The sequence below is a fragment of the Schistocerca gregaria genome, chromosome 4, assembly GCF_023897955.1.
Source record: "Schistocerca gregaria isolate iqSchGreg1 chromosome 4, iqSchGreg1.2, whole genome shotgun sequence".
In the NCBI taxonomy this organism is placed as follows: domain Eukaryota; kingdom Metazoa; phylum Arthropoda; class Insecta; order Orthoptera; family Acrididae; genus Schistocerca; species Schistocerca gregaria.
In genome coordinates this window covers 191,336,369-191,355,143 of record NC_064923.1, presented here as the reverse complement: position 1 = coordinate 191,355,143, position 18,775 = coordinate 191,336,369, and the positions used below count along the sequence as shown (strand labels likewise).

General features: G+C 41.9%; 1 protein-coding gene across 1 annotated transcript in view; it reads left to right on the top strand.

Moving 5' to 3' along the window:
- Positions 1–18,775, top strand: part of LOC126266667 (glutamate receptor 1-like) — a 438,813-nt gene that overhangs the window by 230,298 nt on the left and 189,740 nt on the right. Inside the window, exon 3 of the mRNA XM_049971086.1 lies at positions 9,311–9,438. Within this exon, the coding sequence (XP_049827043.1) occupies positions 9,311–9,438 (128 nt within the window). The remainder of the gene's footprint in view (positions 1–9,310; positions 9,439–18,775) is intronic.

Genomic DNA, 18,775 nt, shown 5'->3' with positions numbered 1-18,775 from the left:
ATTTTAATACCTACTCCGAATTTTTCTTTCGTTTCCTTCACTGCTTGCTCAATATACAGATTGAATAACATCGGGGAGAGGCTACAACCCTGTCTCACTCCCTTCCAAACCACTGCTTCTCTCTGATGCCCCTCGCCTCTTATAACTGCCATTTGGTTTCTGTACAAATTGTAAATAGTCTTTCGCTCCCTGTATTTTACCCCTGCCCCCTTCCGAATTTGAAATAGAGTATTCCAGTCAACATTGGCAAAAGCTTTCTCTAAGTCTACAAATGCTAGAAACGTAGGTTTGCCTTTCCTTAATCTAGCTTCTAAAATAAGTCGTAGGGTCAGTATTGCCTCACGTGTTCCGATATTTCTACGGAATCCAAACTTATCCTCCCCGAGGTCGGCTTCTACTAGTTTTTCCATTCGTCTGTGAAGAATTCGCGTTAGTATTTTGCAGCTGTACCTTATTAAACTGATTGTTCGGTAATTTTCACATCTGTCAACACCTGCTTTCTTTGGGATTGGAATTATTATATTCTTCTTGACGACTGAGGGTATTTCGCCTGTTTCATACATCTTGCTCATCAGATGGTAGAGTTTTGTCAGGACTGGCTCTCCCAAGGCCGTCAGTAGTTCCAATGGAATGTTGTCTACTCCGGGGGCCTTGTTTCGACTCAGGTCTTTCAGTGCTCTGTCAAACTCTTCAAGCAGTATCATATCTCCCATTTCATCTTCATCTACATCCTCTTCCATTAACATAATATTGTCCTTAAGTACATCGCCCTTGTATAGACCCTCTATATACTCCTTCCACCTTTCTGCTTTCCCTTCTTTGCTTAGAACTGGGTTTCTATCTGAGCTCTTGATGTTCATACAAGTGGTTCTCTCGTTTCTCCAAAGGTCTCTTTAATTTTCCTGTAGGCAATATCTATCTTACCCCTAGTGAGATAAGCCTCTACATCCTTACATTTATCCTCTAGCCATCCCTGTTTATCCATTTTGCACTTCCTGTCGATCTCATTTTTGAGACGTTTGCCTGCTTCATTTACTTCATTATTATATTTTCTCCTTTCATCAATTAAATTCAACATTTCTTCTGTTACCCAAGGATTTCTACCAGCCCTCGTCTCTTTATCTACTTGATCCTCTGCTGCTTCACTACTTCATCCCTCAAAGCCACCGATTCTTCTTCTACTGCATTTTTCCCCCATTCCTGCCATTTGTTTCCTTATGCTCTCCCTGAAACTCTGTACAATCTCTGGTTTAGTCAGTTTATCCAGGTCCCATCTCCTTAAATTCCCACCTTTTTGCAGTTTGTTCACTTTTAATGTACAGTTCATAACCAACAGATTGTCGTCAGAGCGCACATGTGCCCCTGGAAATGTCTTACAGTTTAAAACCTGGTTCTTAAATCTCTGTCTTAACATTATATAATCTATCAGAAATCTGACAGTATCTCCAGGCTTCTTCCATGTATACAACGTTCTTTTATGATTCTTGAACCAAGTGTCAGCAATTATGAAGTTGTGCTCTTTGCAAAATTCTACCAGGCGACTTCCTCTTTCATTTCTTAGCCCCAATCCATATTCACCTACTACGTTTCTTTCTCTCCCTTTTCCTGCTACCGAATTCCAGTCACCCATGACTATTAAATTTTCGTCTCCCTACACTATGTGAATAATTTCTTTTATTTCGTCATACATTTCTTCAATTTCTTCGTCTGTAGAGCTAGTTGGCATATAAACTTGTACTACTGCAGTAGGCGTGGGCTTCGTGTGTATCTTGGCCACAATAATGCGTTCACTATGCTGTTTGTACTAGTTTACCCGCATTCCAATTTTTTTATTCATTATTAAAAAAACGGGCATATGATTAATCAAACTGAACAATTCAAATTTCTAGGTGTTCAGATAAATAGTAAGCTGACGTGGAAAGCTCACGTTCAGAGACTTACTACTGCCATTTTTACTCTTCGAACGGTATCAAATGTGAGTGGTACTTCGATACGTAAATTAGTTTACTTTGGTAATTTTCATTCACTTATGTCGGGTGGTATTAATTTTTGGGGTAACTCTTCCCATTCTAGAAGGATATTTTTGGCTCAGAAAGGGGCGGTTTGGGCAATAATTGGTGTGAGTTCACGAACCTCTTGTCGACTTCTTTTCACGAATCTGGGTATTTTGACATTGGCCTCTCAATATGTATATTCCTTATTGTCGTTTCTTGTTAACAGTATTAGTTTATTCCCAATAATAAGCAGCTTTCACTCGGTTAATACTCGGCAGAAGTCAAACCTCCATTTGGATCGGACTACCTTAACTCTTGTGCAAGGAGGTGTGCAGTATACTGCAGCATCTACACTCCTGCAAATTGAAATAAGAACACCGTGAATTCATTGTCCCAGGAAGGGGAAACTATATTGACACATTCCTGGGGTCAGATACATCACATGATCACACTGACAGAACCACAGGCACATAGACACAGGCAAAAGAGCATGCACAATGTCGGCACTAGTACAGTGTATATCCACGTTTTGCAGCAATGCAGGCTGCTATTCTCCCATGGAGACGATCGTAGATATGCTGGATGTAGTCCTGTGGAATGGTTTGCCATGCCATTTCCACCTGGCGCCTCAGTTGCACCAGCGTTCGTGCTGGACGTGCAGACCGCGTGAGATGACGCTTCATCCAGTCCCAAACATGCTCAATGGGGGACAGATCCGGAGATCTTGCTGGCCAGGGTAGTTGACTTACACCTTCTAGAGCACGTTGGCTGGCACGGGATACATGCGGACGTACATTGTCCTATTGGAACAGCAAGTTCCCTTGCCGGTCAAGGAATGGTAGAACGATGGGTTCGATGACGGTTTGGATGTACAGTGCACTATTCAGTGTCCCCTCGACGATCACCAGAGGTGTACGGCCAGTGTAGGAGATCGCTCCCCACACCATGATGCCGGGTGTTGGCCCTGTATGCCTCGGTCGTATGCAGTCCTAATTGTGGCGCTCACCTGCACGGCGCCAAACACGCATACGACCATCATTGGCACCAATTCAGAAGCGACTCTCATCGCTGAAGACGACAGGTCTCCATTCGTCCCTCCATTCACGCCTGTCGGGACACCACTGGAGGCGGGCTGCACGATGTTGGGGCGTGAGCGGAAGACGGCCTAACGGTGTGCGGGACCGTAGCCCAGCTTCATGGAGACGGTTGCGAATGGTCCTCGCCGATACCCCAGGAGCACCAGTGTCCCTAATTTGCTGGGAAGTGGCGGTGCGGTCCCCTACGGCACTGCGTAGGATCCTACGGTCTTGGCGTGCATCCGTGCGTCGCTGCGGTCCGGTCCCAGGTCGACGGGCACGTGCACCTTCCGCCGACCACTGGCGACAACATCGATGTACTGTGGAGACCTCACGCCCCACGTGTTGAGCAATTCGGCGGTACGTCCACCCGGCCTCCCGCATGCCCACTATACGCCCTCGCTCAAAGTCCATCAACTGCACATACGGTTCACGTCCACGCTGTCGCGGCATGCTACCAGTGTTAAAGACTGCGATGGAGCTCCGTATGCCACGGCAAACTGGCTGACACTGACGGCGGCGGTGCACTAATGCTGCGCAGCTAGCGCCATTCGACGGCCAACACCGCGGTTCCTGGTGTGTCCGCTGTGCTGTGCGTGTGATCATTGCTTGTACAGTCCTCTCGCAGTGTCCGGAGCAAGTATAGTGGGTCTGACACACCGGTGTCAATGTGTTCTTTTTTCCATTTCCAGGAGTGTAGTTTGAACAATCTGCCACTCAAATTCAAAAATCTTGGCAAATATCAAAGCACTTTCAAATCGAAACTTAAGAGTTTCCTCATAGGTCACTCTTTCTATTCTGTCAAGGGGTTCCTTGAAAAATTAAGCTGATTCTTAATGTATTGCTGATAGCGTTTACCTAAACTTATGGACTGACTTTTTTCAGGTTCGTGAATATTTATTTTTATCTGTTTATTACTTTAATGTTGTAAGTTCATGTACTGACACGTTCCATGACCTTGGATATTCGACCCTCAATTTGGTACTACGGGACTTGTCGTGTAAATAAAAAATAAAAAATAAATGGGTCGGTCAGCGTGCAATGGGCTGACGTCACAGCCCCCTCTGCCGCCGTGCCGGCGCTTGACTTTACGCCATAACACTGACAACCAGGGAATACATCCGAATACATCAGCTAGTCGACCACTACGACCTGCCCTATTGATTCATAAAAGACCAGACATTCACAGGATTACTGTTTTCGGATTCCATGTTGATTCTTGTGGAAGATATATTCCGTACATCTCGTGTTGATAATTCGCGAGCAGAAAATCTGTTCCATTTTACACAAATGATTGACGTTAGGAATGTGTGACTACAATTTAGCGCATATGTGTGATGCACATTCATCAGAACGGTAAAAGTTACATGAATTTACATGACAACTTTAAAATTTTCAGGTACAGTGCTAATGTGGGAAGACATGGTTTTGTTCCATTAGTCGAGAATAAAGGTCATAATAATCTCTCTCTTGTGTCAAGGTATAAAACAACATCATTTGACGGCAGCGCTGTTGCTGAAAATTTAAAACTTGTCATTTGAGTTCATGTAACTTTTACCATTCTGATGAAGATCGTCTTAGAGCTATCGATATCTGGTTAATGTGGTTTTTTAAAAACAAAGTTGTGTGCAGCCGTTTGACTGTTACACTTTATATAATTGCCATTAATATTTCGACAACCTGCTGTTTCATACTAGTCGACGCAGGTATGGGTGTCAGTGGTGTCCGCAGCTCGTGGTCGTGCGGTCGCGTTCTCGCTTCCCACGCCCGGGTTCCCGGGTTCGATTCCCGGCGGGGTCAGGGATTTTCTCTGCCGCGTGATGACTGGGTGCTGTGTGTTGTGTGTTGTCCTTAGGTTAGTTAGGTTTAAGTAGTTCTAAGTTCTACGGGACTGATGACCATAGATGTTAAGTCCCATAGTGCTCAGAGCCATTTGAACAATTTTTTTGTGTCAGTGGTTATTCAAGTAAGAAGTAAATCGATGCTTTTCTCGTCTATCACATTATCCTTCATTACCAATTTTTGACACTATTCTTCATTTGTTTCCATTTCACAACAATCTTTTCGTGGCTACGTACCTGACACACCACCGTCGTCATCACACAGTATATTCAAACAATGCGTTCCCCTGCAGTCGTCTTGCCAACCAGTTGTCTCCATTGATATGTCAGATATTTTTATAGGACCGCTTATTAATAATCACAATAGAAATATGTGATGATTACCGGTACCGGTTTAGTAGCAAACCGTCTTCCGATAACACCTTCCATTACGACTCTAATGTGACAAGTCAAGGAGCTTTTCGTATGGAATTCAGTAGGATGGCATACGACATGCTTATTGCAACCGTTGAGGATGAATTCATGTGGAAATTATTTGCAAAAAATATGAAATCGATAAAAGAACTGTATTGTGATATCGAGAGTTAATTTATACACGTTTAAAATAAGGAGTGATCACGGGTTCTCCATGCAACTACATAAATTTGTAATGCATCCTGCGCTGTATTCCTTACCAGATATCCCATTAAATTCGATTTTACTGTTTAAAGTTTTTTATTTACTACTTTCACCATAAACTATATCCAAAATTCATCAAAGAACTTTTTCCCCATTCTTACGCTTCTGTTTCTCTTGAGTCGATACAGCCAAACTGCTCTCATTCAGACTGCCTTATAAGAAAAATAAAGAAGAAAAAGTGCAAAAAGCATGAGTGTAATCAGTAAATCAAAGATACTTGTCGAACCTAAGTTAAAAAACTTCTATACTTTCGCAACTGCTATTTATTTATGTTGGTTGCCCGACGAAAGACGCTGCCACAGGCAGGTAGCAGAAGGAGAAACGACCATTAAGTCTTATTACAACCGAAAAAACTGAAACACAATAATATTTTAATATGGTGGTTATGGAGTCAAGACCAGACGTCTTAGGGCATCCTCATACACATAAAATCAATCCGTGACTTCTATAGTAACCTGTGTGAAGTAATGTATTTTGGAAGATGAAATTGTCAGCGGGAAGCACTGCCTACATGAATGAATGAATCTCGTCACCTAAAATCGTTTCAATGGTCTTGATCAAATGAAACCCTCAAAGCCACTATATCTGAAACGCCGCTAACCCATTAGGCAGAACAGGTTGGGGTCTGTTTCATCTCAAAATTGTAATGTATTGTAATTTAACAACACATTTACAACCAAAGCGGCACATAGCCGAAACTTTAAAGCTACGAGATTCAAAGTGCAATTCTTTCACGGTTGAAGGCCTCCATACAAGAAACCTTGAAAATCAACAACATAAAAATGCAGTTACAATAGCAAAAAAAACAATTGCGTATATACATCACAAAAAGGTGGAAAGCAGATACATAGACAAACACAAACAGGATGCAATACAAACTGCTGAAGGCCCACAAAAAATTTCAAGATTTCAAAATAAATCACCATAACCTTTCAAAGGCAGAAGGCGGCAATGTTTAAGCTTTTAAGGTAATTTTAAGAATAAAGTTCCTAGGTTGACGACCCACAATGAATTTTTCAAAATTTTAAAAAAGTACAAGCATAAGCCTTAAGTTTTAAGTAGATGAAACCGGACTAAAGGAAAAGACAACACAACGGCAATAACTTTTCAGCAAATATCCACTTGCCGGAATTCAAACTTACTTCCATAAAACACAGTAAAACAAGAATTTTTCTTTTATCATTGGCTGTGATAGATTATAAAAAGACAATTAAATACCGGTGCGAAAGACAGTGAAGACAACACCACTCAGAAGCCTCCAGGGGGTCGGTCTGCCCTCGTTCACTTAAGTGAGACAGCCGGTGCGCCCACCTTTACTTGATCCGTCAGAACCCAAACAAGGGACAGCCACGGACCGACCGACAAACGACTTCCTTCCCACCAATCGGTACATGAGAAATCAAACACAAAATTTTACTGCCCGATTATCCACAATGGATATGTATATGTATTACGCTGTCAGAACTACTGTCTCCCCTCACAGTTGCTGCCTTGGCTGGTGGCGCCGTCCTAGTAGAACATGGGCTGCAACGATATATCGCACTGAAAGACTATTAAAACATTGGGACTGTTGCACCGAAGAACATTCTGTTTAGTTGTGGGGTAGTACAGGGTACTTAGTCCTGCTAAGGCGAAAACCATTGTCTATATAGTCTGACAACCTGGTTTCAGTTGCCTCATTAAAAAATCTGTTTTAGAAACTGGAAGTGTTGGCAACCATCATAGTCTGTTCAATTTCATCCCGTGTCCCTCTTTTAAGGAAAGTTCTACAACTGCCACCTGACAGTGTTTTGTTCACCATTCAAAATTAGATCACAACTCCGTTCTGTGTAAGAAGATTTTGGGCTTAGGAGGCATGGTATATATAAAATTCCATAGGATGGCGGGGACTGTGGACTGTTGAATCGCCGAACTACTGTATCATGTTGATTTTAGAATCCGGGAACAAACCCGAGAAGACGTTTAATGCTTGCCAGTGTTGAAATTTTTTTTTCTCGAAAGTATGAATCATACTAATACCTCCGGGTGAAATCCAAATTATGTTAACGGTCCTTTTGTCGTGTTTGTAAAGACAGAGATGTCTTTCTGTCCAGGTCAACAGTCCAACAAAAGTAATAAATGGTTCTCTGTAAATTGTAAGAAGTCATTTCGTGTGCAACACTGAAAGTTATACTCCCCCCTTTTTTGCATTTTTGCTACGTCGATTCAAAGACTTTTGCAAGTAAACAATTTCTTTTAATCTGTGGTCCTGAAGACGGAGTTAAAGGTGCAGAAACAACAATCGACTGATACTTATCACTGGGATTGTTGCATACGAATGTGTCATAGTAATCAACGAGTACACAAGCAACTCTACGTTTTTTCACCGAAAATGATAGAGGTTTGCATAAATCCTGACGGATTAGCTTTATACGGAGCTTTTAGGGAATACGAAGAAGCTTCGTCTTCACATCAACTACAGATTTCTCTATAGTACTATCTATTAATAACATCTTCCCTAATATTTGCTTGACCTAATGTTCGTAATTTTTGCGATTTCCTTTTTCATATAATTTCCTGAATGTGTTTAACCATGTCGATGAAGCTTGGAAATCAGTAATGTTCATTATTTTCTGAGTCGTCGTTCAGTCACATGAATCTCCCTCGGTAACAGTACATGACTCTTACGATCAGTTCTAAATCTTTCGAATGATTTTTGTTTCACACGTCTGCGAGTTTCACTTTGGCACATATTTCGTACTGCGTGTAAATCTTTCTTCCATCAGATCTTATGAAACCAAAATGGCTTTTCACACTGCTTAAATTTAACGGTTTTCTTCTTCGATCGTTTATCCAAATACTTTACAACATTTTCTTTGTAGCTGAAAGCTTTAATGTTTTCTTTGGGCTTGAGAGGTACTCTATTCAGGGCACCGTAACACAGGGCTCGATCCACCGGTCCTTGATTGGGTCGTATTCTATGCCTCCTAGGTATTGCTTGTCAGTAATGCTATCACTTAACTAGTCAAGGAATGTTGTATTTCAAGTAATCAATAACCCGAGTACAGAATGTCTTTGCAAAAAACTCTCGATTCAGAAGACTGAATAGCTTGAAAGTTGAGTTTTAACGAACAAACAGTGATTACTGTGGCTTCTTTGGCGGTCTCCAAGGTTCTAAAGGATGGAAATCAACCCAGCACTGTTAGCCTACGAAACGAAATCTGTGATAAAACCAATTAGAACTCAATGCAAGGTTGAGTGCAAAGATTAATGAGTTTGTTATTGTTGTCGACATCAAGTAGTGTGAGTGAATGGAAGTAAACGTACAATATATCGACAACATTTGTACCGGAGTGCAGACGTTTTCAGTGTACTTATATGGAAGTCAAGAAATCAAATGAAAAGCAATTATTCTGTAACAGGCCACCAGATAGCACGAGTTATTAATACCAAAAAGCTCAGAAAATGCCGATGACCAACTACTGCAGTTTATTTGGAATTTTTCTGGCCCCATACGCTATCTACTTTTTCTTCCCGTACTGCTCGTCGTTTAACGTTTTTGTACCATGAGACGTAATGCGATGTGTGTGTCCTTTCAGATACTGTAACTGATGGTATTCCACAAATATATGAAAGCACTGGGGCAGCAACTAAGAAAAATATTTTCAATTATTTTGCATGACTTCTGTGGTGTAGCTAGAAGTACCTAGATTTAATGGACACGCATATCTTTTTGTTTCAGTCTGCAGCCAGTTCTCGAGGGGGGTATTTTCTCTACTTGGAGCCGTCAGCCCGGACTCTTTCGACACGCTGCACTCCTACAGCAACACCTTCCAGATGCCCTTCGTCACGCCGTGGTTCCCCGAGAACGTAAGCAAACCGATAAACTTCCTTCCAAGAATAAATAGATTATGGAATGTAGTGCATCAACTGTGAAGTTTCATATGGGGAACGGTCTTGTAGGAAATTTTGAAGAAGATTTAGTTAACGTTTACGTAACAAGAAACATATTAAACGGCATTCTGCTTTTGCTGAGCACATAACATCTACTGGCCACCGGCCCCCAGAGTTGAGGAATTTACGTTTACTCCTTATCGCCCAAAACGGACAAAAGCTAAATCTTTTAGACGAAAGGGAATTTTTTAAGGATTCCGGCGCAGAGACGGATTACTCAATGATTAACTACTTAGCAAAACCAGTTTCATTATATTACGATACCCACTACGCTAACGTACTTCGATGTACTCGACTTTCGCCTAAAGGCGTCGGCAACTCCTTAATACCGCAGCATCACGTGGTTGCATATCCACAAGGCGTTGCCTCTCTGGAATGCACCGATCACAACTAGAACGACAGACGGCAGGGCAAGCACCATCAGAGGTCCTCCGTGTCGGGAACCTATTTCCTCCGCCGTGACACGTCTACGGAACTGAATCTACATCTACATCTACATCCATATCCATACTCCGCAAGCCACCTGACGGTGTGTGGCGGAGGGTACCCTGAGTACCTCTATCGGTTCTCCCTTCTATTCCAGTCTCGTATTGTTCGTGGAAAGCAAGATTGTCAGTATGCTTCTGTGTGGGCTCTAATCTCTCTGATTTTATCCTCATGGTCTCTTCGCCAGATATACGTAGGAGGGAGCAATATACTGTTTGACTCATCGGTGAAAGTATGTTGTCGAAATTTAAAAAAAAGCCCGTACCGAGCTACTGAGCGTCTCTCCTGCAGAGTCTTCCACGGGAGTTTATCTATCATCTTCGTAACGCTTTCGCGATTACTAAATGATCCTGTAACGAACAGCGCTGCTCTCCGTTGGATCTTCTCTATCTCTTCTATCAACCGTATCTGGTACGTATCCCACACTGCAGAGCAGAATTCAATCAGTGGGCGAACAAGCATAATGTAACCTGCTTCGTTTGTTTTCGGATTGCATTTCCTTAGGATTCTTCCAATGAATCTCAGTCTGGCATCTGCTTTACCGACGATCAACTTTATATGGTCATTCCATTTTAAATCACCCCTAATGCGTTCTCCCAGATAATTTATGGAATTAACTGCTTCCAGTTGCTGACCTGCTATTTTGTAGCTAAATGATAGGAGATCTATGTTTCTATGTATTCGCAGCACATTACACTTGTCTACATTGAGATTCAATTGCCACATATTCCTCAGCGCCCTTGTTATATAGAGCCCTGCAAGGGAACACGTCGGCAGTTCGCTCCACCGAAGCTCTGGGCCAATTCATGCTCTTGCTCTTAGCAGGCAGTAAGTCACAGCTCGAGATCTACGACTTTCCAGCGATATCCTGGGACGTATCTATCGACAACTATGCCGAACACTATAACTCCGTTGTTAGGGATTATCAGTGCCGTTGCCTTCAACTCCTTCAACTCCCTGCGTGTTTCAGGCTTATGCCTGTTAGTGTCTGATAAGTTGTGTCATTTTTAATTGAGAAAAGTTTCTCATTCGTTATTAGATCTCTCAAATGTAGTAGTTAACCTCTGTTTTTGTTTACCTGTATCTCATTATTGCTTGTTAAACATCTCCCCGTGGGAGATGTCGCCCCTAGCAATACTTCTTTATCTTGAATGTGATGCTACCTTCTTCTTCCCTTTATCTTTTAACTGAATTTTTATGTTCTGACTAGTTATGTTTTACTGACATTTTGAGTTTTACTTTTAGCGAGGTTTTAACAGTTTCATACTTTATACAGGTAATTTTCCCTTAACACCGATTGTGTCTTTGCGATATCGCTATACTCACACTAATTTAATTTTAATGATTCTAATGTTCACCTTATTTGTTTTCCATATACGTAATTAAGCTGTGCAACCGGTTTTATTAAAACTCATCACTTCTAAAAATAAACAATGCCACTATCTACAAGTCAGAAGAATCCAATTTTGTCACGAATCATGATATACTATGAATCAGTATAATTATAGTGTGTGCGCCCTGGTATTCCCTTGTCTACTTAATGTTTTCAGTTAAATTTCTATTTCAGTCAGTATTTTATAAGCCTGGACTGAGCACACAACATTACTATACCTCATTTAATTTTTCAGCGAGCGTAGCCGGGCGCTCCTTGGCTGCCACCTTGTTATCACATGACTATCGTAGAGCACAATGCAAGCGGCGAGCTACTATGGGTCCGCTGCCCGCGTTGAAAACATCGTGACCCGATCAAGTTCTGCAACATTTCCATACATATAAGCACACATAAAATTCCACGAACCGGCACACCACTGAACCCTGAGCAGTAATGTTATATAAAAATCGTGATGGCTAGATATTCATAACTTCACATGGGTTGCATAGGCATTCCGTTGCAATCTGTTGCTGTATTACCTGAACTTCAGTCTCATTTTACTGATGCAAGAGGTGGAGAGCTCAGCAGTTATTTAAATCGCAATCAGTGACTGGAATGAGGCACAATTATTAAGAGCTTAGATTTAAATTCTGGGGAGGAGGATGCTACTCTCTATCTCTTACCATAACGTTTTAGCTTTTCCCAGATTTTCTGAATTTACGTGATACTTCTGGAGTTGTCTGACTTGCTTTGTGGGTGTAATCAAGAAATCATAGCAAACATAATTCAGCACTCTGTTCTTAACAGAAGGAAATAATAACAGGCGAAAGTATATTTTACTGTACCCTAAGTACGTTTTGTGTGACAGTTACGACACGTATTAATGAATTGGTGGACAGTGTCGGAAGCTCCATGAGGTAGTATGCCCGCAAAGAAGACAAGATGCACGGAAATCCAAGGAAAATGCGTACTTAATCGACGCTTGGTGAAGTGACTTGCATTTAATGATAGGCGTGTATCAGAACGTGCCACGTTGCTCGAGAGAAATTACCTCTGAAGTATCATTTGTTCCAGAAGTATGGGAGTCCTCACAAACGCTCGTCACTGCACTGACAGGGCACCATCAAGATATTCGCAGGTGCCGCATTTTCTTTGATACAGACACACACTGCTTTCCGACCGTACCGGCGCCTGTACCAAACGAGGTCTTAACAGCCGTAAACACGCCGTCGAGGCACAGGTCACCTGACTCTTTACACCCCGGCTAATTTCCGGCGACACCGAGCAAGCAGCTGAGTAACTTACGTCTCTGCCCTCGCTACCCTTTGGAGGAAAAATTAAGACTGCAGTCGATCAAACCATGGAGATATCGAGGTGCGGCAAGATCGATAAGGACGACTGAAGGACAATATTTCTGATGTACCGCTAAGCAATAAATTGTAGTCGCCAACTTCTAAAGATTCTTGGAGCGATGAGTAATCATGAGACAAAATTTATTTTCGGTTACTGCAGCAAACAATGCTATTCAGTCGAATGCATTCAGTTTCTTGTAAAGGAATATAGATTCGAAAAGAAAGCTAACTATTTAAACAAGAATGCACCCGTTCAACATCATTTTGATGTTAGCTTTAATTTCAGTCATAAGATTTATGGAAATTTTACAAGTCTGTGTTGATGCAATATCTACAGGAAAAAATTATTCGCAGCCGCATATTGCTTCTTGGCTATACTGCTTATTAAAATATATCCAGTACCAGTGTTTTGTTCAACATTGATTAGATGTACTCGCAAGAAGTACCATAGTTACTCCTAAACTACACCGACCTTAAGCATACAACAGGCGGAAGCCAGTCAAAAATCAGAAACGTTACAAAACCGTCCGCATATACTAAGCTACTTTTGTAGTCTACACTCCAAGTTATTATCTGCATTACGACGATAAATGAATAAGACGGTTTTTAATTTGATATGCAATATATGACAATAGAGGCCAGCCTTGGTGGTCGAGCGGTTCTAGGCGCTTCAGTGCGGAACCAAGATGCTGCTACGGTCGCAGGTTAGAATCCTACCTCGGGCAAGGATGTGTGTGATGTCCTTAAGTTAGTTAAGTTTAAGTAATTCTACGTTCTAGCGGACTGATGACCTCAGATGTTAAGTCCAGTAGTGGTCAGAGCCATTTGAACCATTTTTGACAATAGAGTTCGTGAACAACATTTAGACCATGAACTACTACTTTAATCAGTAAATCTAGGTATTATGAATATACAGCGAGTTGGTAAAATGTACGGAAATATAGCGACAAATGCATGCTTGAACACAAATGAAGATGCCAGCTAAGCCTTCAGGTTGCTATGTTGTGTTTGACCACGAAGAGAGCCTGTGCAATGCCTCAATATAACTGTCAGCTGTGATCAGAAGAACGTTCTGTATAGATGTGAATGCGTTACGTTAGAGCTAAGTAACTTCGAACGTAGACAAGTGAGTGGTGTTCTTATAATGGATGCTCCCGCAACCAAAGCAGCCAAAGTGTTTGGTGTTTCAAGTGGAAATTTGTCGAAGATTTATACTGCAGGCAGGGAAAGCGGAGAAACGTCATCCACTACGTTACAACATGGACGAAAGTGTATGTTGAGTGATAGTAACAGGTGGTGAATCAAAACGATTATGACGATAAATAACAGAACAACAACTGCAAAAGTCACAGCAGAACTGAATGTCGCGAGGTCCAATCTTGTCAGCACCAAAACAACAAGAAGGAATCTCCATCACCAGGAAGTTACAGAACAGCTGCCACTCCTGCTCATCAGTGATACAAATTCTCATCATAAGCATGCTGCCGAAACCATACAACCTGGACTGTGGATCAATCGAAGAGGGTCATTCGATCGGATGAGTCTTGTTTCACACTGTTTCCACCTTCTGGCAGAGCTAACGACCTAAACATGGTGTAAGTTAGGTTATAATTTGAGCAGCCATACTTTGGTGTTCCACGGGCATCATGGATACTCTACAACGTCGCATTGCTGCAAAGGATTATGTGACCAATTTACCTAATCGGTCCATCCCATGGTACAATGTTTAATCCCCAATGGTGATGCTTTGTTCAAAGACTACAGAGACCCTGGTCACACAGCTCGCATCGTATAGAAAACGTTTCGCGAACAAAGAATGAATTACGGCAAGTCCGCTGTTCACTATCGTCACCACACCTGTCTTACTGAGCCTATGGGGTCTACTTTGGAGATCAGGGAGCATTTAAAATCCACCTCCAACATCGTTGCCTGGTCACTAATTTGCAGAGATAATGGTGTACGATTCCCTTGAAAACCAGAAAAACTCTGCGTTTATCCATTCTGAAAGGACTGGAAGCTGTTTTTAACACCAGCTGTTTTTCCGCAAGTATTAAGCGTGGAAATGTGTTTTGATTTTTCCATTTTTTATACATCCCTGAATTCTGCTGGTTTCGCCGGACGGAGCGGATCAGGTTATAGTTATGGAAAGGGGCCAAAATCCGTCACTGTCATTTGCATAAAACATAAAAACTTTATTTTCCTAAAGCACTTAATCACACATGACCTTAAAGAATTAAAAAACAATACAGCTGAAGGACCGAACTTCATAAAATTGCCTTAAGGAATAAACTGTTGAAGGCCCTGGCAAAGCCTTTTTTTAAATTTTGTTTAAGGAAGAATCTTCAAATCTTTAATTTAAGACGGCCGAAGACTTTATTTTAAAATTAAAACAAATTGATAGGCGGCTGAAGGCCTCGCAGAGTACTTGAGTCAAAATCACAATCTAAAAACAACAGAACAATGGTGTTTAGTAGTGTTCCAAGGGTCGGCCTGAAGAGGTAACTCTAACGTAAGGTTAGGTGAGATAAGCAGCCTAGAATAAGTTTACGTAATGAGATTGCAACCCGACTCCGGGACGGCTGAAGAACCGACCAACAACCTAACGAATTCCGTTCCGTCGACCAACGCCGCAGCAACAGAAAATATCAGTCTAGGAGGAAAATACCAGCAGCACTACTTCTTCAAAATTGGCGTTTAAATACAGCGAAGGCACAATAAACACTCAAAAATATAACAAATACCAAAGCTGTCGAACTACACGCCATGCCGGACAGTATCAATACAGCGAGGAAACACACACTCGTTGCTCTGTCCCAACCGACCGACTACCTACTCCAGTAAGCATACAGCATTGATAACTGCTCAGTGCAAATCACAGAAGCTACACACAGTTCCACGTAAGCACTGGCACCAAGAACTCCGACTATCCTAAAACCAATCACTGTGGAACAACAAGGAGAAATCACAAGTCGACACACACAGAGTTTCCATAAGCGGTCGGCAACCAAATACACCTCATCCTATGAGACGACCGACCGAACGACCAACCAACGGTCGTTCCCTCTTCTGTCTCCTTCCGTCGGAAACTACATGTATGTCGCCAGCGGTGGGGTAGTACTGGCTGTCCACACCTCACTGGCTCTCTGTCGCTATTGAACTCCCGACACACGACGAGCCGGAAATACTAGCGGTCGCTTCAAAGTTAATACGATAGTGCTCTTATCGATACGCGCTGCTGCTGCCACTCATGGGCAGGCAAGCCAGTAAGTTAGTGACGAATAAGAAACGAGGCGACAGTTCCGTAAAGAGAAGCTGTCAAGCAAGAAACGGCATGAACACGAGCCGCGCACGGTTCAATCTTCTGTATTAATTCAGCAACTTCAAGGCACCAGATGCACGTGATAAACGTCTTGAGGCATTCTTCCTCTACATCTACGGCCGCACTAGCCTAAATAAAGGTGTTGACGAATATCTCTAGATGCTTCACTTAATTCTTCCTTGTTACTTTCTATGCATACTACCGCGGTATATGATCTCTATAGGTCTACCAGGTCAAATTTTCCAGAATATACTGGGGGTTTACAAAACTGTGACCATTCGTGTTGTCCTTCTTTGTTTGCCTACAGAATCATTTGTATGTCTGATATGGTGAGGCTCACACAACTTCAGCAGTATTCCGGGAGTGGTCGCAAGACTGTAGCCTGGCTGCCTTTTTCTAATATCCTACCAGTGAACCGAAATCAACAGCGTCCCTACCTACGACTAAGGCTACATGATCGATCCATTTCGTATCCCTACAAATTTTTATACGCGGGATACTAAGTCGATTTCTCGTTTTGTGAAGGGAATAATTTTACATATTTAAACATTTAAGTTTCCATATTTTAACCCCTTCAAATTTTATCAATATCTGACTGAATAATTGTGCAGTTTATTTTACAAATTACTTCGTTACAGATAACTGCATCATGTGCGAAAACTGCGAGAGTACTATGAATATTGTGTGGTAGTTAATTAATACACAACATGGGCATCAAGAGTCGCTATATACTTCCCTGGAGAACTCACTAATTTACTTCAACGTCTGGCGATAACTCACTATCCAACACATGATGCCGCGCCATTCCTACCAAGAAGTGCTCACTCCAGACACAAATTTCTCTTGAATCCCAATGTGACAGTGCGAACGCTTAGCTTACGTCAGAATCGTTTCAACTTGACGCAAGAACCTGTCTTCTGCCTACAACTAGTCGGCACAGCTCTCTACAGCACAAGTGATCAGTCGCATTGGTAAATCATGCACACCTGCAAGGGAGGTAGACAGGCAACAGGTTATCAACTATGCTTGTCTGTCGCACGATTGTGGTACAAACTTGGATCTAACAGCTGCTATTCTAGTATGATGCACTTCTCAGGTGTTTTGTAGAAAACGAGATTTAAAGACTTACGGTCCTCTTGAACACTTTGCGAGAGCCGCAACCGTCGAGGAGTGGCATCGACGCGCACTAGAAATCTGTACTTACTGCGTTCGACTCACGTCGGGTTTTTTCCAATATTTCACCAAACGCATATATCGCTGCAACGAATCATGTATGTTCTGAAGCGAGCAAATAACAGTAATGATGATGAATTAGATTACGAATCCCAAATAAACTCATTGAAATGATTCAGTGGTGAGTGAATCAAGGGCAGCAGCATGTACTGGAGGATCACACTGAAAACCCTTCCACATAAGATCTAGGTTAACACAGAAAACTGCACTTTCGTGTGTGGTGTTTAATATGATCCTTGAGAAAGTCTTGAGACAGAGCAAAGTTGAAGAGTGTAATAGATTACGGCTAGAATGTGGCAGACGACATAGCGTTAGCGAGCGATAGTGAGAAAGCCTTGGGAAGATTTACAAAGATGTTGACATACTAGTAAATAAAGCAGGACTAGTCATCAGTACAACAGAAAAAGCAAAGTATGCAAGTAAGCAGAACTAAATATTGCACAAGAGTTAACAAGTTGAAGCCGGTTGATCAGTGTAAGTACCTGAGAAGTTTATACAATTGTTGCAGCCAGATACCCACTGATATAAATGAAAGAGATTCTGCTGGACCCATACGCCTACATACTTTGAGACATACTTTGCAATTTAAAGCCTTATCACAATTTGAAACAATGGAAATTTACACGGCCGTTATACGTTCCAGCTTGACGGACTTCATGAAAGGTGAGCCACTTATAATTGGTACACTGAGAAACAAAGCTAGTTTGCTTTAGTTTGCCACTCCATGCAACAATCACTCCTCGGTGATTCAAAATTAGGTCACCGACTTGCACAGTGTTAGCACAAGTAATGAATGGAGCGTCCTTCTGTTTCCACTTCCTTCACGCTTGTTTGATCGCCTTATAATTGTTAAATCCACTAGCAGTAAATAAATATCCTTTATGAATTTTAAGTACTGGTGCACCTGCAGAGCGCAAAAATTGAATGAGAGAACGCAGTGCTTCACTGGTACAGATGGTGAGCGCCACAGCTATGTTTACTTCACGTGATGTGACAAAGCTGAAAGCGGCAACAGGAGAAGAGAAAATACAATATAAGAGCTGTCGAGCACTAAACTATACGTCCTAAACACGATTAGAACAAAAGTACTGATGCCTATTGACACATCCTATTTATTTAAGCTTCAGTCATTCAATAAAATAGGAACCGTATGCATTTGGCTGTTTTGTATGAAGGTAAGAAATGTTGCGTCAGGCTGTTGTTGCTGCCAGTTTCTCACTACCTTATTTAAATTCCCTTTGATATCAACCAATGCACGTTGTAAAAACATCTACAGCTTGTGGTGATCGGAACTGGTATTCTTAAGTTTTTCACCAATAACGATCGACACTCGGGGGAGCCGTTCAACAAAACTGTTGCCAGCCAACGTGTTGCCTTCAAGGAGCCAAACAAATTGTATTATATGTGAAATTTCACTTTCTGAAAGTATTTCTTTCCTCTCCGAAAATATTCTTAGATGCCGATCATTCATTTGTCGGATTTCCAAATTAG